Here is a 21,627-nt window from a genome sequence, read left to right as displayed (position 1 = left end):
TTTTTAATTCATATCAATCAAAAGATGTTTAATTAAGGAGTTATTAGGAGACATGATCAATTTATGTGATGAACTATTTTAATTTAGACTTTTCTTGGCATATTAGTTATTGATAAGTAAATACAGTATAAACAGAAGCTCAACCATGCCTGCTTGACACATGGATAACAAACCGTATTGGGTCTTGCAGGAGCAAGCAAGAATCATTGTTACTGGTTCTCACATGTCAAGCAAGCATCTGGCTTCTCTGAACAAATTTACATGGTGTTAAAAAAACTGATTTGGATAAAACTAATTAAATCAGATCTTTTTTTATATATATAAATATCTCTGAGATGATTACAAATATCTTTATCAAAAATGAACAAACTACTTTTGGCATGACATGAGGATGAGAAATTTAAATGGATGACACTTTACATCTTATGGTTTCACGGTGGCTCAGTGGTTAGCAATGTCGCCTCACAGCAAGAAGGTCGCTGGTTTGAGTCTCAGCTGGGCCAGTTCACATTTCTGTGTGGAGTTTGCATGTTCTTACTGTGTTCACATGGGTTTCCCCTGGGTGCACCGGTTTCCCCACAGTCCTAACACATGCACTATAGGTGAATTGAATGAACTAAATTGGCCATAGTGTATGAGTATGTGTGTGAATGAGTGTGTATGGGTGCTTCCCAATACTGGGTTGCAGCTGTAAGGGCATCCAGTCTGTAAAACATATGCTGGATTAGTAAGTGATTCATTCCACTGTGGCGACCTCTGAAATAGAGACTAAGCTGAAGGAAAATGAATGAATGAATGAACTTTGGATGATCTAACCACATTACTTCTAGAATCACACACGCTCTCCAGTTGCCCCATAAGATTTTGCTACTGTGTTTTCATCTCAAACTCATCCTGGTTTGTATTTGTGACCAGAAGTGGGATTATAAGCTTGAGTTGAGTGAAATTAACCAGCGCTTCAGTGGCGATACTGTTGGCAGACCAATGCCAAGCCTGATCAAACTGTGAACACCTTATTGAACACAGTCAGCCAGAAAGCTTCTACTCAATACACAGCCAAGCTGAGCACGTCACCACTATGTGTCTCGGCGAGGGAATTAAGCGGCCGGACCAATGAACTTTTCAAGGATCATCCTTCCAAACATTCCTAGGGAGCAAAGCAGTGTGACAGTGTCTTAAATGCTCTAGTGTGTGACCTACTTCTAAAAAAGACTCTTGTGTCATTCTCAAAAGCTACAGCATGCATGCTCTACACTCGTTGAATGCTTTAATATTAATAAACACAAACAAGTTAAAACTATATTTCAGAACTGATGTCGCAAATATAGGATTTTCAATCATTCTTGTGATGTAACTGACTTTGGCCTCCTGAAGGATCTAGGGGCAGCAATCAAGCTAAATAAAGAGGAATAAGTGGTCAAGTGGCATATTTGGTGCACACTAGATGCATAATAAAGCTTGGTGAGTGAAGCCTCAGCGCTGATGCATGGCACACGGGGAGCCTGACTCTCGCATGATCTGCTTTATTCCTTTGCCAACACGGCACATTGGTGTGGCACTGATTGATAAGAGAAAACAACATTGGCAACACTTTCATCATGGCCGTTCTATTGTCCATATGACATTCATGGCTTTCATATGCTAACGTGTCGATGTAAAAAATGCAGTGCACACATGGAATGTTTTTCTTTTTAATTAGCATGAAATTTCATGGGAAGTTTTAAAGGCTAACAATTTATACTTTGGCAAGGAGCCCCAACATGGGGGGAAAAACTCAGCGGTGGGGTTTCCTTGGTAACTGGTAAAGTGTTTTTTAACCAATGAAAAGAACTGGTGGCATACTTTCATTGATTGCCAGTCCTATCCTGCTTTGAAAAAGGCTGTTGGTTTAAAAAAACATTTTCGTTAAAGCTGCACCGTATTACGACAAAGAGACTTTCAGATAGTCACAGAAACCGTAGCATTCATTAACCAATTGATGACTAAAATGGTCCACTAATGCACTATTATAAAAAATGTAATTCATGTACACAGATTTTATCCATTCGTTTTCATTTGGCTTAGTCCCTTATTTATCAGGGGTTGTCACAGCAGAATGAACCAACAACTATTCCGGCATATGTTTTACGCAGCACAAGCCCTTCCAGCTGCAACCCAGTTCTGGGAAACACCCACACACTCCCACATTCCCACACAGACACTCATAAACTATGGCCAATTCAGTTAATCCTATTCACTTAAAGCGCATGTCTTTGGACTGTGGGGGAAACCGGAGCACCAGGTGGAAAAAAAAAAAATAAATAATCACACAAACACGGGGAGAACATACAAACTCCACACTGAAATGCCAAATGCCACTTGTACCGTGTATACAATACGATTAATATTGTAGCTCTAATATGTACATATTTTTCATGCACAATTAAAGGCAGTTGTGTAATCAGATTTAAATCTCCAGCATGTGCTTTCAGATGGAGCAGAATTTACTGCACAGCCAAAAAGTAATTATACTGAGCTACCGGCAAACTATGCAGAAATCAAAGAGAATTGAATTGGTTACATTTAGAATCGAAGATAATCATATAGCATTATATTAGGGCTGCACGATTCTGGCTACAATGAGAATCACAATTATTATTATTTTTTTGCTTAAATTCAAGAACATGATTTTCCTCATGATTCTGTAGATGTAAAATAAAGATTAATATTAATATAGGCTATTATTAGTGTTATTTCCTTAAACATATGGTAAAACAACAATAATAATATTAGGCCTATGTGTAGCTCTACTGTTGGTTAAAATGCTACATTTTGTATAGACTTTGAACCGTAGGCTTGAACAGACTTGAAAAGGTCCTGTTTTTTAATTTACAGTAAAGTGACGACATCAGAATACAACTATTCATAGTTATAAAGTTGAATTATTATGTTTGAGACATATGCTTCTCAATTGTCATTGACAACATTATTAGACATTTTTTTCACTGGTAAAATGAGACTCATGAGATCATTATCAGATTCCTTCTTGCATTATATTCATCATTATAGGCTAGAGTAGTTATATTGACCCAGTAAACATTTATTTTCATGCACAACACTTTGTGATCGTTATGAAAGTTAAAACATCAAATGCTTGTCATAATCTTAACTCTAAAATGCGATGTGATCATTTAAACGATGTACGCGATTTCGGTTTCACTTTCATTGCCGAGTGCGGTTCAGGGTTACAGTCACTTTGAGAAAAAAATTTACATGGAAGTCATAGTTCCCGAGCGACTCCCAAACGATCGTTCTGTGCATCAAACTAAACGTTCCTTACAACTTTATTACCTGTCTATGCAGGTTCTGTTCACTAAAGTAGCCATCATTGGTGGGCACGCGTGCGTCCTCTCAGTAGTAAACAAACAGCGCATCAGCTCACGTGCGGCCACGAATATGTCATTACATTAAGACAGAAATGACATTTTTGGGTGACTTATATCTTATAAATACAGTATGTGACACTTTCAACAGCATTTGGAGGTGTCCATGTTGCTGAGCCTTTATGTTTCTCTCCTGACCTTGAAAATAAAATTGGCTGAATCGTAGAAAAGCCAAATTAAGATCATGTGTTGGGTCGAATCAAGATTGTGATCTTTTTTTTCGATTAATTGTGCAGTCCTACATTATATAACAATAGAAAACTGTTATTTAATTTGTGATAAATGAATTGCTTGTTGTGTTCCTCATTTGTGAGACTAAAGTACAATAAAGCTCTTTCTCTAATGGCTTTATTTATAACTGCATTAGTCTGTAGTCAGTGACTCTAGCCACAATTACTGTAGCTAGTCCTACTCACAGGAGGGTTTTGAGTACTAAAAGCCTGACAAACGTCTTAAAATACGACATCCAAACAATATCAAAAAGCTAAATGCAAGCAGAAATACTCTGAACTGATGAATTATTGGAAAGTGATTCACACCTGGGATGGCGATGCCGCCACAGCGTGAAGCAGAGTTGTCTAATCATTTAACTTTTATAATAAATCAACAGCCCTTGCGTGAGAGTTCAACATTTCAAACCTGCTGCTTTCACAAAGTAGGTCATAATTAATGATGTACGAGTGTATTTTTTTCAAAACTTTAATAAGCATGACTAACATGCATCAAGCAGAATAACTTTGCAGGAATTGACTCACGGGTAATTCTGAATATATATTCAAGGTACAAAAACGAGGTGAGCAATTGTAATGATGGCCAGCTAGTAGTACAGGTTGCGCATGTAAACCTCATCTCCAGGCCTTAAAAGGTGCGTTAGAAATGTGAACACTATTCAGCAGGAGATATAATTAATGTGTATAGGCCAAAGAAAAGGTAAACAATAACCAATGCGCATGTTGGTTTGTTTGCTTTCCTGCAGGTTTTGTGTGGGCGACAAGTTTTTCCTAAAAAACAACATGATTCTGTGTCAGATGGACTATGAGGAGGGGCAGCTCAACGGGAGCTTTGAGACGCAAGTTCAATAGCCAATCAGAGACGGCAGCAGCGGCTCTCAAACACACGCTTACGTGCTGGATGGATGTTCTGCTGCACTCAGAGAGAAGAGCATCTGTCTGCTTGCCTGCAATACTTTTTACAGTAAAAGCCGTATTGGTCCCTGAGGACTCTATTGTAAATGTACTACTTTTTGGCCCTTCCTGTCCCCAACACTGAGCAGTTACACGTTTTGATGTACAGTTGTGCCTGCTTAGCTGAGCACTGTATTGCCTGTATGGTTTTTGTGATGTTTTTTCTGTTTTGGTCTCAATCTTTCTCTCTCACACCAACACACACACACACACGCTCTCTCTATTTCTCTTTCTCATGTTCTTCTAATGCTTCTCTGAGGGTATGTACAGTCTGTTTTCTGTATATATAAACTGGAACATTTATTTTATGAAACTGTAATGCAATTTTATTACCAGTGTGAATTAAAAAGATTCTTAAATGTTCATAGTTGAGTTTGTTTTCTGATCCCAAAGCCCAAAAAAGTTTGAAGAAGCTGGCCCACGGATCAACAGATGTAATTATTGAACTCTTAAAACGGCTAAAGCTTCGAAAAACGTTTAGCGGACAACTACAAAGAAATAATAAATGACAATTTTCTATACAGAATGGCATAATGAAGCAGCATATTTTAATTGCTGATGGACAAAGACAAGTTGTTTTCAGATGAATTAAATATGGTCTCATTTCGAATAAAGCAAATGAATTCAAAAACTCTATGTTGTTGTCGTTATTGTCGTCGCAAGTTCCACAACAGATCTGCTAAGTGTCTGATTTTGAGTTCCTTTGATTCAAACACTCACACATGAAGTCATATTAGTGGTGATTCAAGTTTTCATGAATTAATCTGTTCAGTTTATATCTAACACGTTACTACTATCAAAATATCACTCATAATGTGCTGTTGTCTGAAAGAAAATTATAATAACAGCGTGGTATTTGTAAGAAAAACATACAGAGCAATTTTCCGTGCCACCTTGGGGTTTTCAGGTTTTTTGGTGGCATTGTGAGAGTTAAACTGCTCTCTCAAAAGCGGCGCATTTCCGAATGGCTTTCGTGAACAAAAGAAGTGCAATTAAAGGATTGCGACTGAGGTGACACAATCTTCTGTCCCATTACTTTTGATTTTCATCTGTTGGTGGTAATTCTTGTTTCTATGAGCTCTGAACCACAGGAGAGCTGCTTCACGGAGGATCTGCCATTTAAAGCAATTAGTTTCATTCATTGTGGGTAAGAAATGGGAAGGGTATCAGTTGGGGTCTCACAGCATATTGAAATTTCATTTACAGATGTCCAATACTTAAAGCAGACTCTCCGGTATAGTTTTGCTAAATGGAGCCTTTCATGCTATTCATACGGAAAACTTCTCTCCGTTTCCCAGAGTGCTTTGAAAACTAAGAGCACAAAGTAATTAAAAAAAAAACAGAACAAACATGAACTTGATAAAAGAATGCTTTTTCTTACAAAGGCTGTCAAATGTAGATGGAAAAATTGAAATACTAACGTCTTTACTATAAATAAAATAAGAAAGGGATGCTACATTGCTTCACACGTTGAATATTTAATAGGATAAACAGCTATGGAAAAAAAATGAGAGCACTTAATTCTCAGTGTTTCTGGATTACTACTGATGAAATTTCTTTAAATTTAAAATAAGAATGTTGCCATTTAAAGCAATTTAGCATAAAATAACAAAGTTCTCAAGCTTTTTCAGACGTTTATATGCAGTTTTAGACTACGCCATACCAATTTTCTGACTGCAGGAGAGTAAAATGGATTTTGATGGACTAACCCTGATTTTCAATCATTCATTAAAAATTTTTTTTTTGATCTACTGTCATTTTCAAAACAATGTTTTTTATTTGAAATAACCATTCTCTGAGCGTTTTAGTACAAAACAAATATTACAATTTTACACAAAACCAAACCTAGGGTTGGGTATCATTTGGGGTTATTTCAATACCAGTGCTAAATGAATGCTTCTAAAATCGTGCCAAAATGGTGCCTTAAGCGATACTTTTAAGCGACAAATTTTTGGTGGATGACTCTAGAAAAATATTATTCGACCAAAAGATATATTTTAATCATTTTAATTGAACAACATAATTAAAATTTGAAATCAAAATAATTAAATTGGTTGTTTGATGAGGATAATTAGTTTGCATGGTGGATTATGATGTTTTATTTTATATGTTATTGTATTGTGAATATGGTTTCAGCTGGAAGGGCATCCGCTGTGTAAAACATTTGCTGGATAATTTGGCAGTTCATTCCACTGTGGGGACCCCTGAATAATAGATGGACTAAGCTGAAAAGAAAATGAATGAAGGAAGGAATAAATGTATTTGTGAATAATTTTGTTCCTGTTTTAAATTGGGGAGGTACTGTTTGTTTTATGCATCAACTGTATTTTAATGCCATATTTTTTTTATTTAACAGCAAGGACCACAATAGAAAAAACAATCCCAGGTATTTAATGTGACAGTTATTTCCAAATGTATGGGATACTTGTATTTTTGTACAGCTTGTCTAAAATCTGTCAAATAAAATTTGGATTCAATTCAATTCGCCTCACAGCAAGAAGGTCACTGGTTGAGCCCCGACTGGGTCAGTTGGCATTTCTGTGTGGAGTTTGCATGTTCTCCCCATGTTTGTGTGGGTTTCCTCCGGGTGCTCCGGTTTCCCCCACAGTCCAAAAACACGCAGTATAGATGAATTAAATAAGCTAAACTGACCGTAGTGTATGAGTGTGAATGCAAGAGTTTATGGGTGTTTTCCAATGTTGGGTTGCAGCTTTAAGAGCATCCGCTGGGTAAAGCATATGCTGGATAAGTTGGCGGTTCATTATGCTGTGGCGACCCCTGATTAATAAAGGGACTAAGCTGAAAAGAAAGTAAATGAATGAATAATTTAATTTAATATATTCCTTTTGATCATTTGTTTGTTATCATGAATTTAAGATTTGCATTATGCAATTAGCATTACATTAGCTTACTGCTAACCTGTGGAAAGGCTGTCATCAAAATCAGTTAACACCATTCTTCTAGGGTTGTGACTGTACCCCGCATGCTGCCTAATTGTGTGCGTTCCCAAAGCAACAAGGATAAACGTCTAACATCGCAGATGATGTACGTATACTTTAAAGTTGTTTAGAATTAAATGATTAGTTATGGTGTGACACAACGCATACTTATGTGTGCCTTTGATGTACCCCTTGATGCTTCTTACATCCTTGTCGCAGCACCAGTGGTACCAAAACTAGGCACCAAAATTCATATGCGGATTCAGTCCATTGCATACTGGTTACATAGGTACCGTTTCGGTACCCAACTCCATCCAAACCTAATAAATCCAAAAGTAACTGAAAATGTCCCAGTGTTTTGTTCATAACTGTATATTGTCTAAAAGGTGGCATGGTGGCTCAGTGGTTAGCATCGTCCCGGCTGGACCAGTTGTCATTTCTGTGTGGAGTTTGCATATTCTCCCTGAGTTTGCGTGGGTTTCCTCCGTGTGCCCCGGTTTCCCCCACAGTCCAAAGACATGCGCTATAGGTGAATTGGATGAACTGAATTGGCTGTAATGTGTGTGTGTGTGTGTGTGCGTGTGTGTGTGTGCGTGTGCGTGTGCGTGTGCGTGTGCGTGTGCGTGTGTGTGCGAGATTGTATGGGTGTTTCCCGGTACTGTGTTGAGGCTAGAAGGTCATCGCTGTGTAAAACATATGCTGGAACAGTTGGCTATTCCAACAGTTCAATCCACTGTGGAGACCCCTGATAAATAAGGGACTAAGCCGAAGGAAAATGAATGAATATAGTACAAAATTATGCAGAAAAAATAAAGTCCTAAAATGCAGTACTGTGTAAAGCGGGAATTTTGAATATTTTTGGATGAATAAACCAGAGTATGTCTGTGTATGTCAATATGGTGTTTGTGGTGTTTTCAGGGTCTGCCATCTCACTATGAGTACATGAACACATGCTCTGAGAGATCACTTAGGGAGCATTTTATGGTTTTGAGAACTAAAAAAACTCAAAAGGTCAATTATAGTGTTAGCTATGTTGTAAACATTCTGATATACCTCCACTGCAATACATAATTTGTTTGTATTTCATTGTTTAAACAGCTTGACAATGATCATAGTAGTTGATCTATGAAGGGTGTTATGTTAGTCTACGATGCAGTGGAAAGATTAGAGCTGCTGGATTTACAACACATAAATACATCAACTTCTCCTAAAAGACAGTGGGAGTGGCTGCTGAATAAGAGCATATGTTTATGTATGCATCGTGAGATGACAGAAACTCTCTGATGTGAATAAAGCAGATCATTGAATTATGTTTATAAAGTTATTAGTATTACCACTTCCAGAGTGTATTTTATGAGTATTTGTGCATTTAAATGCCTGAAACATAAAATAAATGTTATGTGATTGATAATACTGAAACGTTGTGATTTATGACTAGGAAATGTACAAGAATTAATCTATTTTGCTTAAAGCCAATCCATTTAAGTCACGGTTAATCATATAAATTGTAGGTCACACTGCATTTTAAAAGTACTTGCTATTAACAAATAATAAACTAAGACTTTTAGCTCAAAGTATTCATTTTCTGCTAATAAATATTTTAAGTATTGGGTAAGATTTTGGGATGCTGAAGTGTTAATAAACTGTAAATATCTTAATAACAGGCAGGTAATACAGGATTTCTGCAGGTTTCTGCAAGTTAAATTGAAGACTTTACGACATTTAAAGACCATTATGAATGATATTTTAGGTTCATACAGGGCCAAACGCTAAGGAATTTTTCGAATGGCAAAAGATTTTTATTTGCTCTAACAAAACCCTTATTAAAATTTAATATATTTAATAATGCAATAATAATTTACTAATTAAAAATTAATAAATAAAAATTTTAGTTAATTCTGAGAAAATTTTAAATATTGCCAAAACAAGTAAACTCTAGTTGCAGATACACTTTTTTCAACATAACCTTTATTACAAATAAACAATAAAAATGTAAAAAATGTTTTAAAAGTTTTAAAAACTGTAATAAACTAAATGTATGCACAGCAGTCTGTCCAGGTCAGCTTCCTCAGCAGAAAATACATAGACTTTTAAACAAATGTTATTATAAGGAAAATAAATAAACTATTATGCTAAAAAGAGTTAAAAAGTACATTCTTAAATAAAAAGTTAAAAGATTTCATATTAATTTATTTGATGGGTGTTGGCCAGATCGAGTAGCTATACATAAACAAAATGAAAATAAAGACCTATTTAAAAAAAGATTTGAGACCTACAGCACAGTATTTCTGTAAAAGTAAGACTTAAGGCCTAAAATTTAGTTTTTGAAATTTAAGACATTTCAAAGACTTTAAGACCCCACGGATACCATGTACTAGGCCTGTAGATGATAGTGGTAATTGGTACTTAAACTAACCAAACATAAAAACAGACCAACAACAAAACTGTGGCCTGTAAAAATGAGGAGTAATTATGTAAATGGATAGTAACTTTAGAAAAACAAAATCATAATTTAAAAAACTAATAAGTATAACCATTTTAACTACCCCATCAAGGAAAAAAATTGTTTGGAATACATTTCTTAACTCCTAATGTCGCTAGTTAACACACTGAATGCATTTTTTTTTTCAACACATCCCATAACTTCTAAAACATCAGCCTCTACTAAATGGTAGATATGTCAGTTCATGGTAAAAGTACCGAAATTAATATACTACAAAAATCTGAAAATATGAAGTGTAAGACCAAAGTGTTAAAAAAAATCATCTAAATCATCTTTATTATTTGTAGTATACCATAAAAATTATTCAGATTCTCATTTTACATGTTTTCTTGTTTTTTTGTTGTTGTTTTTTACAATAAAATCAAAATCAAGTGTAGTAGTGCAACAGGAAAACAGTAGTAAAACAGTCATTCTTTAACAGTTATTATTTAAAATAGTCAAAATATGGTCAACCATTTAGTAGACTGGCAGTCAATGAGATAAGAATGAAATTCTTTTTTAAAACAATTACTTTTTTCAATAATAATGACAAGGTTTTCAGCAATAAACTGTAAAGCAATGCTTTCAGGAATTTAAGGAAATAAAAAGAAACAGAAATTATAAAAAAAACGAATAATAAAGTATTAATAAATAATAATAATTATAAATTTAATTAAATAAAATAATACATTGTTTAATATTCCAAACAATGTTTAGGAGAACATACTAATATATATACAAACAATGTATTTTTATCACTTTTCACACACACATGCACACACACAGAGTTCATGTGAAAATAACAGGCCATCAAGTCAAGGAATAAAACTGCCCAAACAATTGCCAAATCACTATAAACTTTTAATGTTCCTTCCCACCTGCCTCAGCGAGACCGTTTACAACCACACATGGACAGCATATGAGTTTTGACCTTTAGGCCAGAAGTACATGTGCACATTTCCAGACAATCTATGCAGAACATATACCTAGAACACTGCCACACTGCTTCAGCAGGACAGAAGACCAGCGGCATCATTTGCTAACAAATAAATCAAGTGTACAATGTGCATTAATTAGAAATTCATTAAAAATTCAGACTCACCGGCAGGTGTGCAAATAAAGGATTAGCGAGACAGCAATTACACCACATAAGAGTACCTTTTAATTGCAGCTCCTGGATTGATTTACAGAGGAAGACAATCAGGCTCTGTGCAAGATGCCTGATTGCTCATTTTCTAGAAAAATAATGAGGCAAAAGTGCGCATACACAACCTTACACACACACACACACATGCACATGTATCATCCCCAGCTGCAGCATTACCTCACACATACACACACACACGGCTGCACATGTACTTACTGGTGATTTAAAGGTGAAATGTGTGTAATTAAAACTACAGGTGCCTTGACTGAGCTACAGTGCATCTCCCTGGGCAGGAAAAAAATAGCAAAGTTTATACTGAATGCTTCAAACAAACCAGCATTAACTTACAAACCAGCATGGGAAATCTTGCGGCTTCAAGGAAGTCCTTTAAACAGATATACTTCTTACTTCTATGCAGTAGGCCTGTCACAGAATCTATTTTTTTGTTGTACAATATATTACGATAAAGGATATTATTGTCATTTTAATACCATTTTATGCCAGAAGACTTATTATAAAATGCCAGAATGACAATATAATAGCATCATAATGCAAGTGCACTCTTCCAAAAAACACATAATGTTTTATTACTAAGAATATTTCATTTAATTATAGTCATTTTAACAATTTAATAGAATCAGAATGTGAAAACACATATCCTTATTAAATGATATTAAATGTTAACAAAAAAAGTGCAAGGTACAAACAGAGGCTGCGATACAGTATCTGCTACCAGATCTATTTTCAGTTGTCAAAGCCCCACATGAAAATATACTAAAGTAATTTACTGTATAGTAAATACTCTAGTGTTTTTTTAACTAGACTGACACCTCCAATAGAGGTAGAGAGATTGCACAATCAGTTAAACTGTTGCTAGAATTGTTTTTTTTTTATGTACAGTGCAAGTGATATACAGTTGAAGTCAGAATTATTAGCCCCCCTTTGACTTTTTTTGTTTTCTTTTTTACATATTTCCCAAATGATGTTTATCAGATCAAGGAAATTTTCACAGTGTGTCTGTTAATATTTTTTCTTCTGGAGATAGTCTAATTTGTTTTATTTTGGCTAGAATAAAAGCAGTTTTTAAATTTTTTTAATTAATCCATCGTTTTACAATAACTTGCCTAATTACCCTAACTTGCCTAGTAAACCTAATTAACCTAATTAAGCCTTTAAATGTCACTTTAAGCTGTATAGAAGTGTCTTGAAAAATATCAAGTCAAATATTATCTACTGTCATCATGGCAAAGATCAAATAGATCAGTTATTAGAAATGAGTTATTAAAACTATTATGCTTAGAAATATGTTGAGCAAATTGGGGGGGGGTAATAATTCAGGGGGGCTAGCCTCTCTGAATAAAAAAAAATAGCTTAAAGTGGCTAATTTTGACCTTAAAATGGATAAAAAAAAGTTAAAATTTGCTTTTATTCTAGCCAAAATAAAATAAAACAAACAAAAAAAAGACTTTCTGGAAAGAAAAAATATTATCAGACATACTATAAAAATGTCCTTGCTCTGTTAAACATCATTTGGGAAATTTTTTAAAAAACCAAGAAAAAAAAAGAAAACATCAAAGGGGGGCTAATAATTCTGACTTTAACTGCATATTGCATAACCAAAAATTATTGAGATCATGTCCATTTGTTGTGCGATAAGTCGATATATTGATTATTGTGACCGGCCTACAATGCAGTACTTAATTAATACTTACAAAATTCAGGTAAAAAAAAAAATGTAATACACACACATGCACTCACTCACACACACACACACACACTGATGAATAAACCAAAGTCTTTGCATGTAACCAAATACCAATATGATGTTTGTGGTGTTTTCAGGGTCCACCATCTCACTATGAGTATAACAGAGATCATTTGGGAAGTATTTTATGATTTCAAGAAAAAAAGGTCAATTATTTTGTTGATTATGCTGTAAAGTTGCTAATATTTTGACTCTGAATTATGTTAAGTTGTCATTTTGTTTAAACAGCTTGACGATGATCATATTACTTCATCTATGACTGGTGATTGGTCAAAGCTGCTGGATTCACAACACATCAATTCATTAATTTCTCCCAAAAGACATGAAAGTAAGTGGCTGCTGAATGAGAAGAATAGAGTAAACTTTCTAATCCAACTCTCTAACTATCTATCAAACACACACACGACTAACTTTAGGAGGCTTTTCATAATGATTTTAAAAGCATCCTTGCACAACAAAGGCAGCACAGAATCCAAACCCAAAGTGGCATAAATTTAAAAAATGTGTATTTATATAAACAGTTTAATGCGGCGTATAACACTTTTACACTGAATTCTGAGCAGACACACTTCAGGCCCGCCTAACATTGGGTGTGTAAAGATGACTTTATACTGTAGAAATTGTATATCCTCCTACACCTTCACTCAAGCCCCACAGGAAACTTCATTTTTACATTTTCTATTTTTTAAAAATGAGATATTTTCCTCATGTGACCAAAAAGTTGACAAAAAAAAAAAAAAGAATGTCCCCACAAGATCAAAATTCTTTTAGTATTGCTTTACTTTTGGGGAAATAACCGTGTAACTGTGCTAGCCAGAAATCCACTGTACAAAATATGCTGACAATTGTTTAGGCATATAAAAAGCATTATTATTCAAGCTTTTTGATGCCTGTAAATTTTACAGTATATTATGATGATGTTATGTCTAAAGGCTGCTGTGTACATCAATGTATGTATTTACATAACCAATAACACCAAATAAATTATCACATTCTCTTATAGGAATACTTTCACAATAAATTATGCGTTAGCTCAAGCAAAAAAAAAAAAAAAAAAAAAAAAAAACTCAAATATGTTCTTTTACTATTCACTTACTGCTTTGAGACAGTTTTTTATTATATATATATATATATATATATATATATATATATATATATATATATATATATATATATATATATATATATATATATATATATATATATATATACACACAACATAAATAAAATAACAAAAAAACATTATTTTTTTCTAAATAGATTAGGCATGAACAATTACAAGTATTGATATATTATAATAATATATAATAAAATTAATACAAATATTTAAATAGTTTTAATATAACAAGTTATAAATTAAAGAATAGAAATAGCCAGAAAGCCTTGTTTGCTATGATTCCTTGGCAGATGATTTGCAATTCATGCTATGTTGTCTCTCCATCAACATAGCAAGATTTTCAACAAATAATGATTTTCTTCCCCCCAACTGCACATTAGTTCCTGATATGCCCAGTTATGTCAAGTTTTGAGCAAAGTTCTCAAAAAAACAGCAAGTCGTTCAACATCAAAGACATAAGTTATTAAAAGTAGTCGGACTGAGACTATGTACTTCATTGTAGAATATGTATGTTAGCTTGATAACATGCGCCGTATAGCAAGCTGACCTGCTTGTGCACCCCTGGGTGAAATTATTCCTGTTACAGACTTCCAAATGGACAGACTGCAGGAGAGACGAAATAAATGCGGAAATACATAAACTTGCCCCCGCAGCATTTTGCTTATTCTATGATCTCATTCTTAAATTAAACCAATTTGCCTAGAAATTGGTTTTAGGGTCTACACAGAATGTTTTGTACTCTAGCCCTGGCACACACACACACACACACACACACAGAAGAAATTTCAGTCACATTCCCTCCTCTCTCTCCCCCCTCTCCCTCGCTGCAAATCATGTTTGACTTTGAAGTGCTAATTTTGGAAGTTTAGCCAATTTTTATTTGCTGCTTTGAAATGTATCCTCTAAGCTGCTGCAGCAGCAATGAAATATACAGCCCCTCTACAATGAGGGATAAGTGACCAAAATGAGAAGCGCCTGTTTCTCTCCCAGTACATTATATAACTGTGAATAATCTGTACGGTGCACTTTTCCTGCGCCGTATGCCGGCTCAATTTATTTCTTCTAACATTAGCCACCCTTTCAGTCTGTCCACTATTTGAGCAAGATGAGCACTATTTTGAATGATGATAACCAGTGTTGGGTGAAGTTTGTTACAAAGTAACTATTACTGCATTACTGTTACTGTAATTGGATTGTTTCTGATGAAAAAATTCAAGTAAGGGATTACTTTTCATTTTAGGTCATTTATTTGCATTTATTACATTTTGTACTTACCTTAAACACTGAATATAAATTCAAACTATCATTACAAGTCCAACCTTGGCTCATTTTAAAAACGTACCACTATATACATTTCTGGAGAGTGCCAAATATGTCCCAGGATCTACATTTTTTTGTCGTTTTTGTTTTCACAAATCTACCAGATTTTTTTTTTTTGAGATCTCAAATTTCTCTTGAGAGTGCCATTTGCACCTGCTGTTCTGACGTAAAGGCCACTGTCGACTGACTGACTGACTGACTGACCAATGACTGACCTCCTTCCCTAAACCCAACCAATAGTGTTTTCAACAGCACTGATTGACCCGCCCACCCAATTCCCTAAAACCAACTGACAGTTTTAAAAAGCAATCCAGAAAAAGAAAAGCCCTTGCCTGATTTTTACCACGTTTTCAGATTTTATCACATTCTCCCCATTAATTACTTGTTTTTTTTTATTTTTTTGACTTCTGTTTTTGTATTACCCGCTTTCTGGAACCTTTCTTTGCCAGACTCAAACCCTGTCATCGTGGTCAACTCTTTTCTGCATCTCAAGTCCGCTGACATGCATGGCAAGCTAACTGGACAAACAGGTAACAGCGGGAAAGCAGTCAATACAGAGGTAAGTGGTCAGCTGGTAAGCGCAAAAAGGAAAAGCATCATACCGCATCATAGCGTTTAATGTAAAAAAAAATCAGTTATTTTATTGCCGAAAAAAGTAATGATCATTAAATTACAGACATTTGCAGTAAAAAAAAAAAAAAAAAACAGACACTAAGGCCCAATCCTAATTCTACCCCTTAGCTCTACCCCTTCCCAAGTAGGGGTGTCCCAATTCTCTTTAGCTTGAAGGTGTAGGGCTAAGGGGAAAGGGTAGATACCCCTTCAAACTGAGATTTTTCAGGACCACACTCGAAAACAGGGAGTAAGAAAAATTCCCAGAATGCACCAGCCACAACGACAGCATAGCTGCACCCAGAAATAAGGAGATCCACAAATTAGTATTTTTTGTCATTATTACAAATTTTTACAATAAACAAGCACGGTTTAATAAAAAGCACAGTCATGCTTTAAAAAAAAAAAAAACTAAAGCTAAAGCAAAATTTCGCTATCTATAATCCATAATAATAACTCCTGTATAGCAGTCCCACAACATTCTGACAATCGATGACACTCGAATACTCGGTCAGAAAAGTCTAGTGGCTAGGAATGAGCTTTTTACAGTGTCTGTTATAACGCTAATGTTGTTTTTTGTGTGTTTGCATAGATGAATATGGCTGTGTATATGCGCAGTATATTTACGATCTTATTGCCACATTGTATCATTATGATAACATAATATATGCCTTCAGTGATTTCCTGAAAATAAGTACCAAAAAAAAACCACAACTGGAATAACTACAGCAGTCGCGATCGTCTGATCTCACATGAAGCAAGAAATCACGATGACATACGCAGGTGCTGTAGTGGTATCCCATTTCTTAGGGGTAAATTTTAAAGCCCTTCCCTTTCACACTTTATTTGAAGAGCTGAGAGGAATGGGAAGGGGTACAAAAATAGAATTGGGATTGGGCCTAAATTACAGAAATTTCCCGGAAAAATACATTTAAGGAAATTTCTGCAATTTCTGTATTTAATATAATAACACTGTAAAAAAAAAAAAAATAGGTTATTTTATATAATAAATAACAGCCGTTAATATCACATACATTTACCGTAAAATAACAGCTGTTAAATTACAGACAATTACTGTAAAATGACTGATGTTAAATTACAGAAATTTCCTTAAATTAAAATATCCGGTAAATTTCTGTAATTTATCGTCTGTTATTTTATGTCTGTCATTTAACGGCCATTATTTGACTTTAATGGTAAAATAACAGTGTAACAGTTTTTTACAGTGTGGTATTTATGAAATACTCTCATTTGAAATGTTGTGTTTTGATACATATAATGTGTATTATGTGTATTAATGTGGTACATATTTATAAATGATGCTAAAAGGTCCTGTTTGGCTCAAATTTAAAGAATTAGGTTTAGTTTCTATTGTCTATGTGCTGAAATTTATGGGGATTAAATAGTATTGAGTACAGTGTATACCCAACACTGCTGATTGACGCAAAATGCATGGTGTTAAAAAAAAAAAACAGCAACAACACACACAACTGGACACATGTCCAAAGTCAAGTCATAGGTGGTGCATAGTGGCTTTGATGAGGCTATACAGAGACGTTTTCAATCCTGTAGGACAAAGATCTGCTGGAGCAGACGTCTCGAATCCAAATCCAATAATGAAAAGCTCATGAATAGCAGGGCCATATCAGTGGACCCACTACACAAACAATACAATGAAATTATCATTTTTCTATTCCAGTAAATGAGCTCAACACAATAATATGATACAGCTGTAACTAGGAGACAATTTGTCTCAAAGCACGGGCTGGGACCCTTTGTTCGGAGGGGGCAAGGGGACAGGTGAGGCCTATTTATTGGAGCACGCCGGCTATGTATTCCAATCAGGGAAACGTCGGGACTGTTGTGGCAGGAAAATGTCATTATTGCAATCAGCCTTGGGTTAGAGAGGGACTCGGCTGTATGGAAAGCAGTCGGGGAACAATGAGAGAAGGCCTCGGTAATGGAGGAGCCTTGAATTCCACTTCATTTGCTGCTCTAATGGACGCGGGGCTGACCCCAATCACAAACCCCACTTTTATTTTCATCAGAAGACAACGGAACGGCTGAAAAGTTGAGCGCATATGGATAAATAAATGTAGTCGCACACATACACCTGGCCAATAACAACACAGCAGGCAAAAAAAAAAAAAAGGTAAAAGAGCGAAAAGAAAGCCCCCCCAACACCGTTCAACCCCCAACACATCTCTCCGCTCTGCTATGGTTTTGGACTTGGCAATAAATTGCTTTGGTAATCAGCTTTTTGAAAAGCTTATTTACTGCTTGTTCTCTGTTTATTGTGCTCCTCAGAATGAAATATAAAATTGGATTTCATTAGATGTGCAATTTTCTCTTTCTCGTAAAGAAAGGAAGAGAGGGAGAGAAAATCACCTTGTTGGATATAGAGAATGGATTCGGGGCGCACTGTATATATTACTGTTGATTAAGTTTCTCTCTGGGCTGACGTGGTCCTCTATTGCTCTAAGTACTGATACGAGCCAGAGTGCAATGTGAGCTCGGGCAGTTACAGTCAGATATTTCATCCGCTAATCCAGCGAAAGACTCCTCGCTTAACGCCAGTGCCAGCGTTTTAAGGCAGAACTGAACTGAACAGGAAATGCCATTTAGATTCCAATTCAATATGTAAACAAGACACTGAATTGTAGAACAAATTAAAATTAATTCAAAATTTGTGTAACTGTACATACAACATTATCCAATTAAATATATATTTTTAAACAATGTCTAAATAACATTTATAAGACTTGATTTAAGATTGAATAGAGTCCGATACAAAACATTATAGCAAAAATGACAAACAATGAAAGTGGAATATGGAAATACAGGACAAAAGAAAAGCTATAGATAAAACAACAGAATAATAGATATATAACAACAATAGATGTATTGAATGGCAGAAGGATAGACAGAACAACCGAATAGCCAAAATAAAAGAATGACTGATTAAATGATACAGCAACAATGATACACAATGAAGTAAAGAAACAAAATGCAATGGTAGAACGATTGACAGAAAGATGCACAACAATAGAATAATAGAGAGATGAAACAACAACAGAACCAATGAGAGAGGAAAATGAAAAGCATTAAAGATGTATAATAGAATACTTGATACTTGATGGGTGTGAACCACATAGTGACCTAAAATGAAGGCCGCTAAAGAAAACGTCTTAAAACTCATTTTAAATTTCCTGCAACCCAGTATTGGGAAACTTTCATACACTACGGCCTTTTTAGCTTATTCAATTCACCTATACCGCATGTCTTTGGACTGTGGGGGAAACCCCAGCACCCGGAGGAAACCCACGCGAACATGGAGAGAACATGCAAACTCCGACACAGAAATGCCAAGTGACCCAGCTGGGACTCAAGCCAGCGATCTTCTTGCTGCGATGCAACAGTGCTAACCACTGAGCCACAGTGTCGCCAAAACCCATTTTACTATTTGCTATTATTTTACTATTCATTACATGTTGTTCGATGATTCCACATTAAAAGAAAAAAGAAAACGGAGTAGTAGTACTCATGTAATGTCTTCGTACTCATGTAGTGTCATATTGAGATATCTCTGGAAATGGACAAGACAGGGTCTTACAGTTTTTCTCAGTTGCTTTGGTGCATTTCTCACAACACTATTTACATTTGCACAACAGTTAATCCATTTCTCAAAACAATTAGTCATTTGTGCACATCATAGTAGCAGTTTCTCATTCCTGCAAATGCTTTTGGACATGCATCAATTGCTTTCATACAACTCTCTGCTGTTTTATAGCATTATCATTTGCTTATGTCATGTCAGTCAAAATTAACTAAACTTGTGAATGCTGAATAGTCATTCCATATAAAATTTCATTACTTGAGTCATTACATACAAAAATGTTGAACTAGTAGTCAAAATCTGTCTTTTTTTTTTTTGTTTTCCTGAAAATGTCTTATAAACTGAACAATTTCATGAATGATTTACAGACCTATGTGTGTTGTAGGTTCAGTTCCAATATGTACTGCAATATTGTTTGCAGTTGTGCACAAGAAAGTTTATGTTTGTTGTCAATAAGAGTCTATTTATTCTTTTGCACAATGCTGTGAATAAATTAGAATTGTAAAGATCATATGCAGTAAAAATGTGAAACATACATATTCAGTGTCTTGTTCTCAGATACCTCACTAAATGCAGTGATGTCTGACTTTACTGTAGTAAATGGCTGTGCAAAAGGTATATAGTGCTGTCTTGAGCATTTTCCGGAAGTGTCACCAAAATCTGACTTTTTTGCATTAGAAAAAAATAACTGTCAACTGTCATAATGAAAACATGTCAAAGCCATTTTGTTCATAAGCTATGGTGTCAGGACTTTTCATCTTGCTGACACTTTCATTGACATCAATACTCGCTTTTAAGGAATGAGCTATCCATTTTGAGCAAGTGACACGCTTTTGCAGGTTATCAACAAGGTTTTGCAGTTTGTACTAATTATTTTGAGAAAAGCTTTAAGTGTTGTGCAAATGTAAATTGTGTTGTGAGAAATGAACCAAAGTGACTGAGAAAAACTAAACATTAGATACCAAAGGAAATTTTGTTTAGAACTAGAATACAAAAGGATATTGAGATATTAATATTTCTTGAGGCCAATAAAATTTGGGATTTAGATTCAGATTATATTTTTGCGATCCTGTAATCTGGCTATACACTATGACTCAGTTGGAAATTGCCATTTTGACCTCCCTCTAAAAAAACTGTGGATTACATGGATGCAAATATACATCCATGTTATTTAATAATCATTTATTTATGCATTTCGTTCACTCAAACAAAAGTGATAAAAACCTAACATTCAAGCCAGGGATCTCTGAATGAGTTGATATGCAATGACCCTAGAAAACAGGTGTTAAACTCAGTTCCTGGAGGGCCGCAGCTTTACACAGTTTAGCTCCAACCCTAATTAAATACAACTGATCAAAATAATTAAGTCGTTTAAACTTGTTTGAAACCTACAGGTAATGCTGCAGTCACACTAGAGTTTGTGCATGCGAAATTCTGTTGTACAGTGCTCCGAAAAGGGGCGGGATTAAACAAGGTGATTAGACAAAAAAGCGAGCGATTGGTCTATATTTTCATTTTCTGTCCAGAGAGGTCATGTTTTGATCTTCGATTGGTCTCACACAGTCATGTGATGTGATTTTGCAGGTCAGAGTTCACCAAGGTTGAACTTAGCAATGCAGCGAACTGCGAAACCTGTTGCACGAGCTTGCGTTTCCGGAACGCATTTGCGTGCGTATAAAAGGAAGTCTATGGGGAGAAAAGTCCAGTGTGACTGCAGCTTTAAATGTTTAAAGCAGGGTTGGAACTAAACTATGCAGGGCAGTGGCCCAAGACCCATAGAACAGAAAAAGAAAATGATAGAAAAAAATGTAATAAACAACAGAATGATAAACAATTGGCTAATGGTATAATATATAGACAGCACAACAACATGATTATGGAAGACAGACAGATCAATAGAAACATGGAACAATAGACAGAATTATGAATATACTTAATAGCAGAATTACAGAGATGGTTGGACAGACAGACAGACAGACAGACAGACAGACACTGGTGAAACTGATGCCAGGTGTGGCATTTT

General features: G+C 35.2%; 1 protein-coding gene across 2 annotated transcripts in view; it reads left to right on the top strand.

The window, feature by feature from the left end:
• The window catches only part of lmo1 (LIM domain only 1), a 39,779-nt gene extending 34,542 nt beyond the window's left edge, over positions 1-5,237 (top strand). For both annotated transcript variants that reach the window (XM_056461470.1, XM_056461469.1), the window contains one exon: positions 4,399-5,237. In XM_056461470.1, the coding sequence (XP_056317445.1) occupies positions 4,399-4,504 (106 nt within the window). In that variant the 3' untranslated portion in view covers positions 4,505-5,237. The remainder of the gene's footprint in view (positions 1-4,398) is intronic.
• Positions 5,238-21,627: the final 16,390 nt, after the last annotated feature.

This window comes from Danio aesculapii, chromosome 7 (assembly GCF_903798145.1).
Source record: "Danio aesculapii chromosome 7, fDanAes4.1, whole genome shotgun sequence".
Taxonomy (NCBI): Eukaryota; Metazoa; Chordata; class Actinopteri; order Cypriniformes; family Danionidae; genus Danio; species Danio aesculapii.
This window is presented reverse-complemented; position numbering and strand designations above follow the sequence as displayed.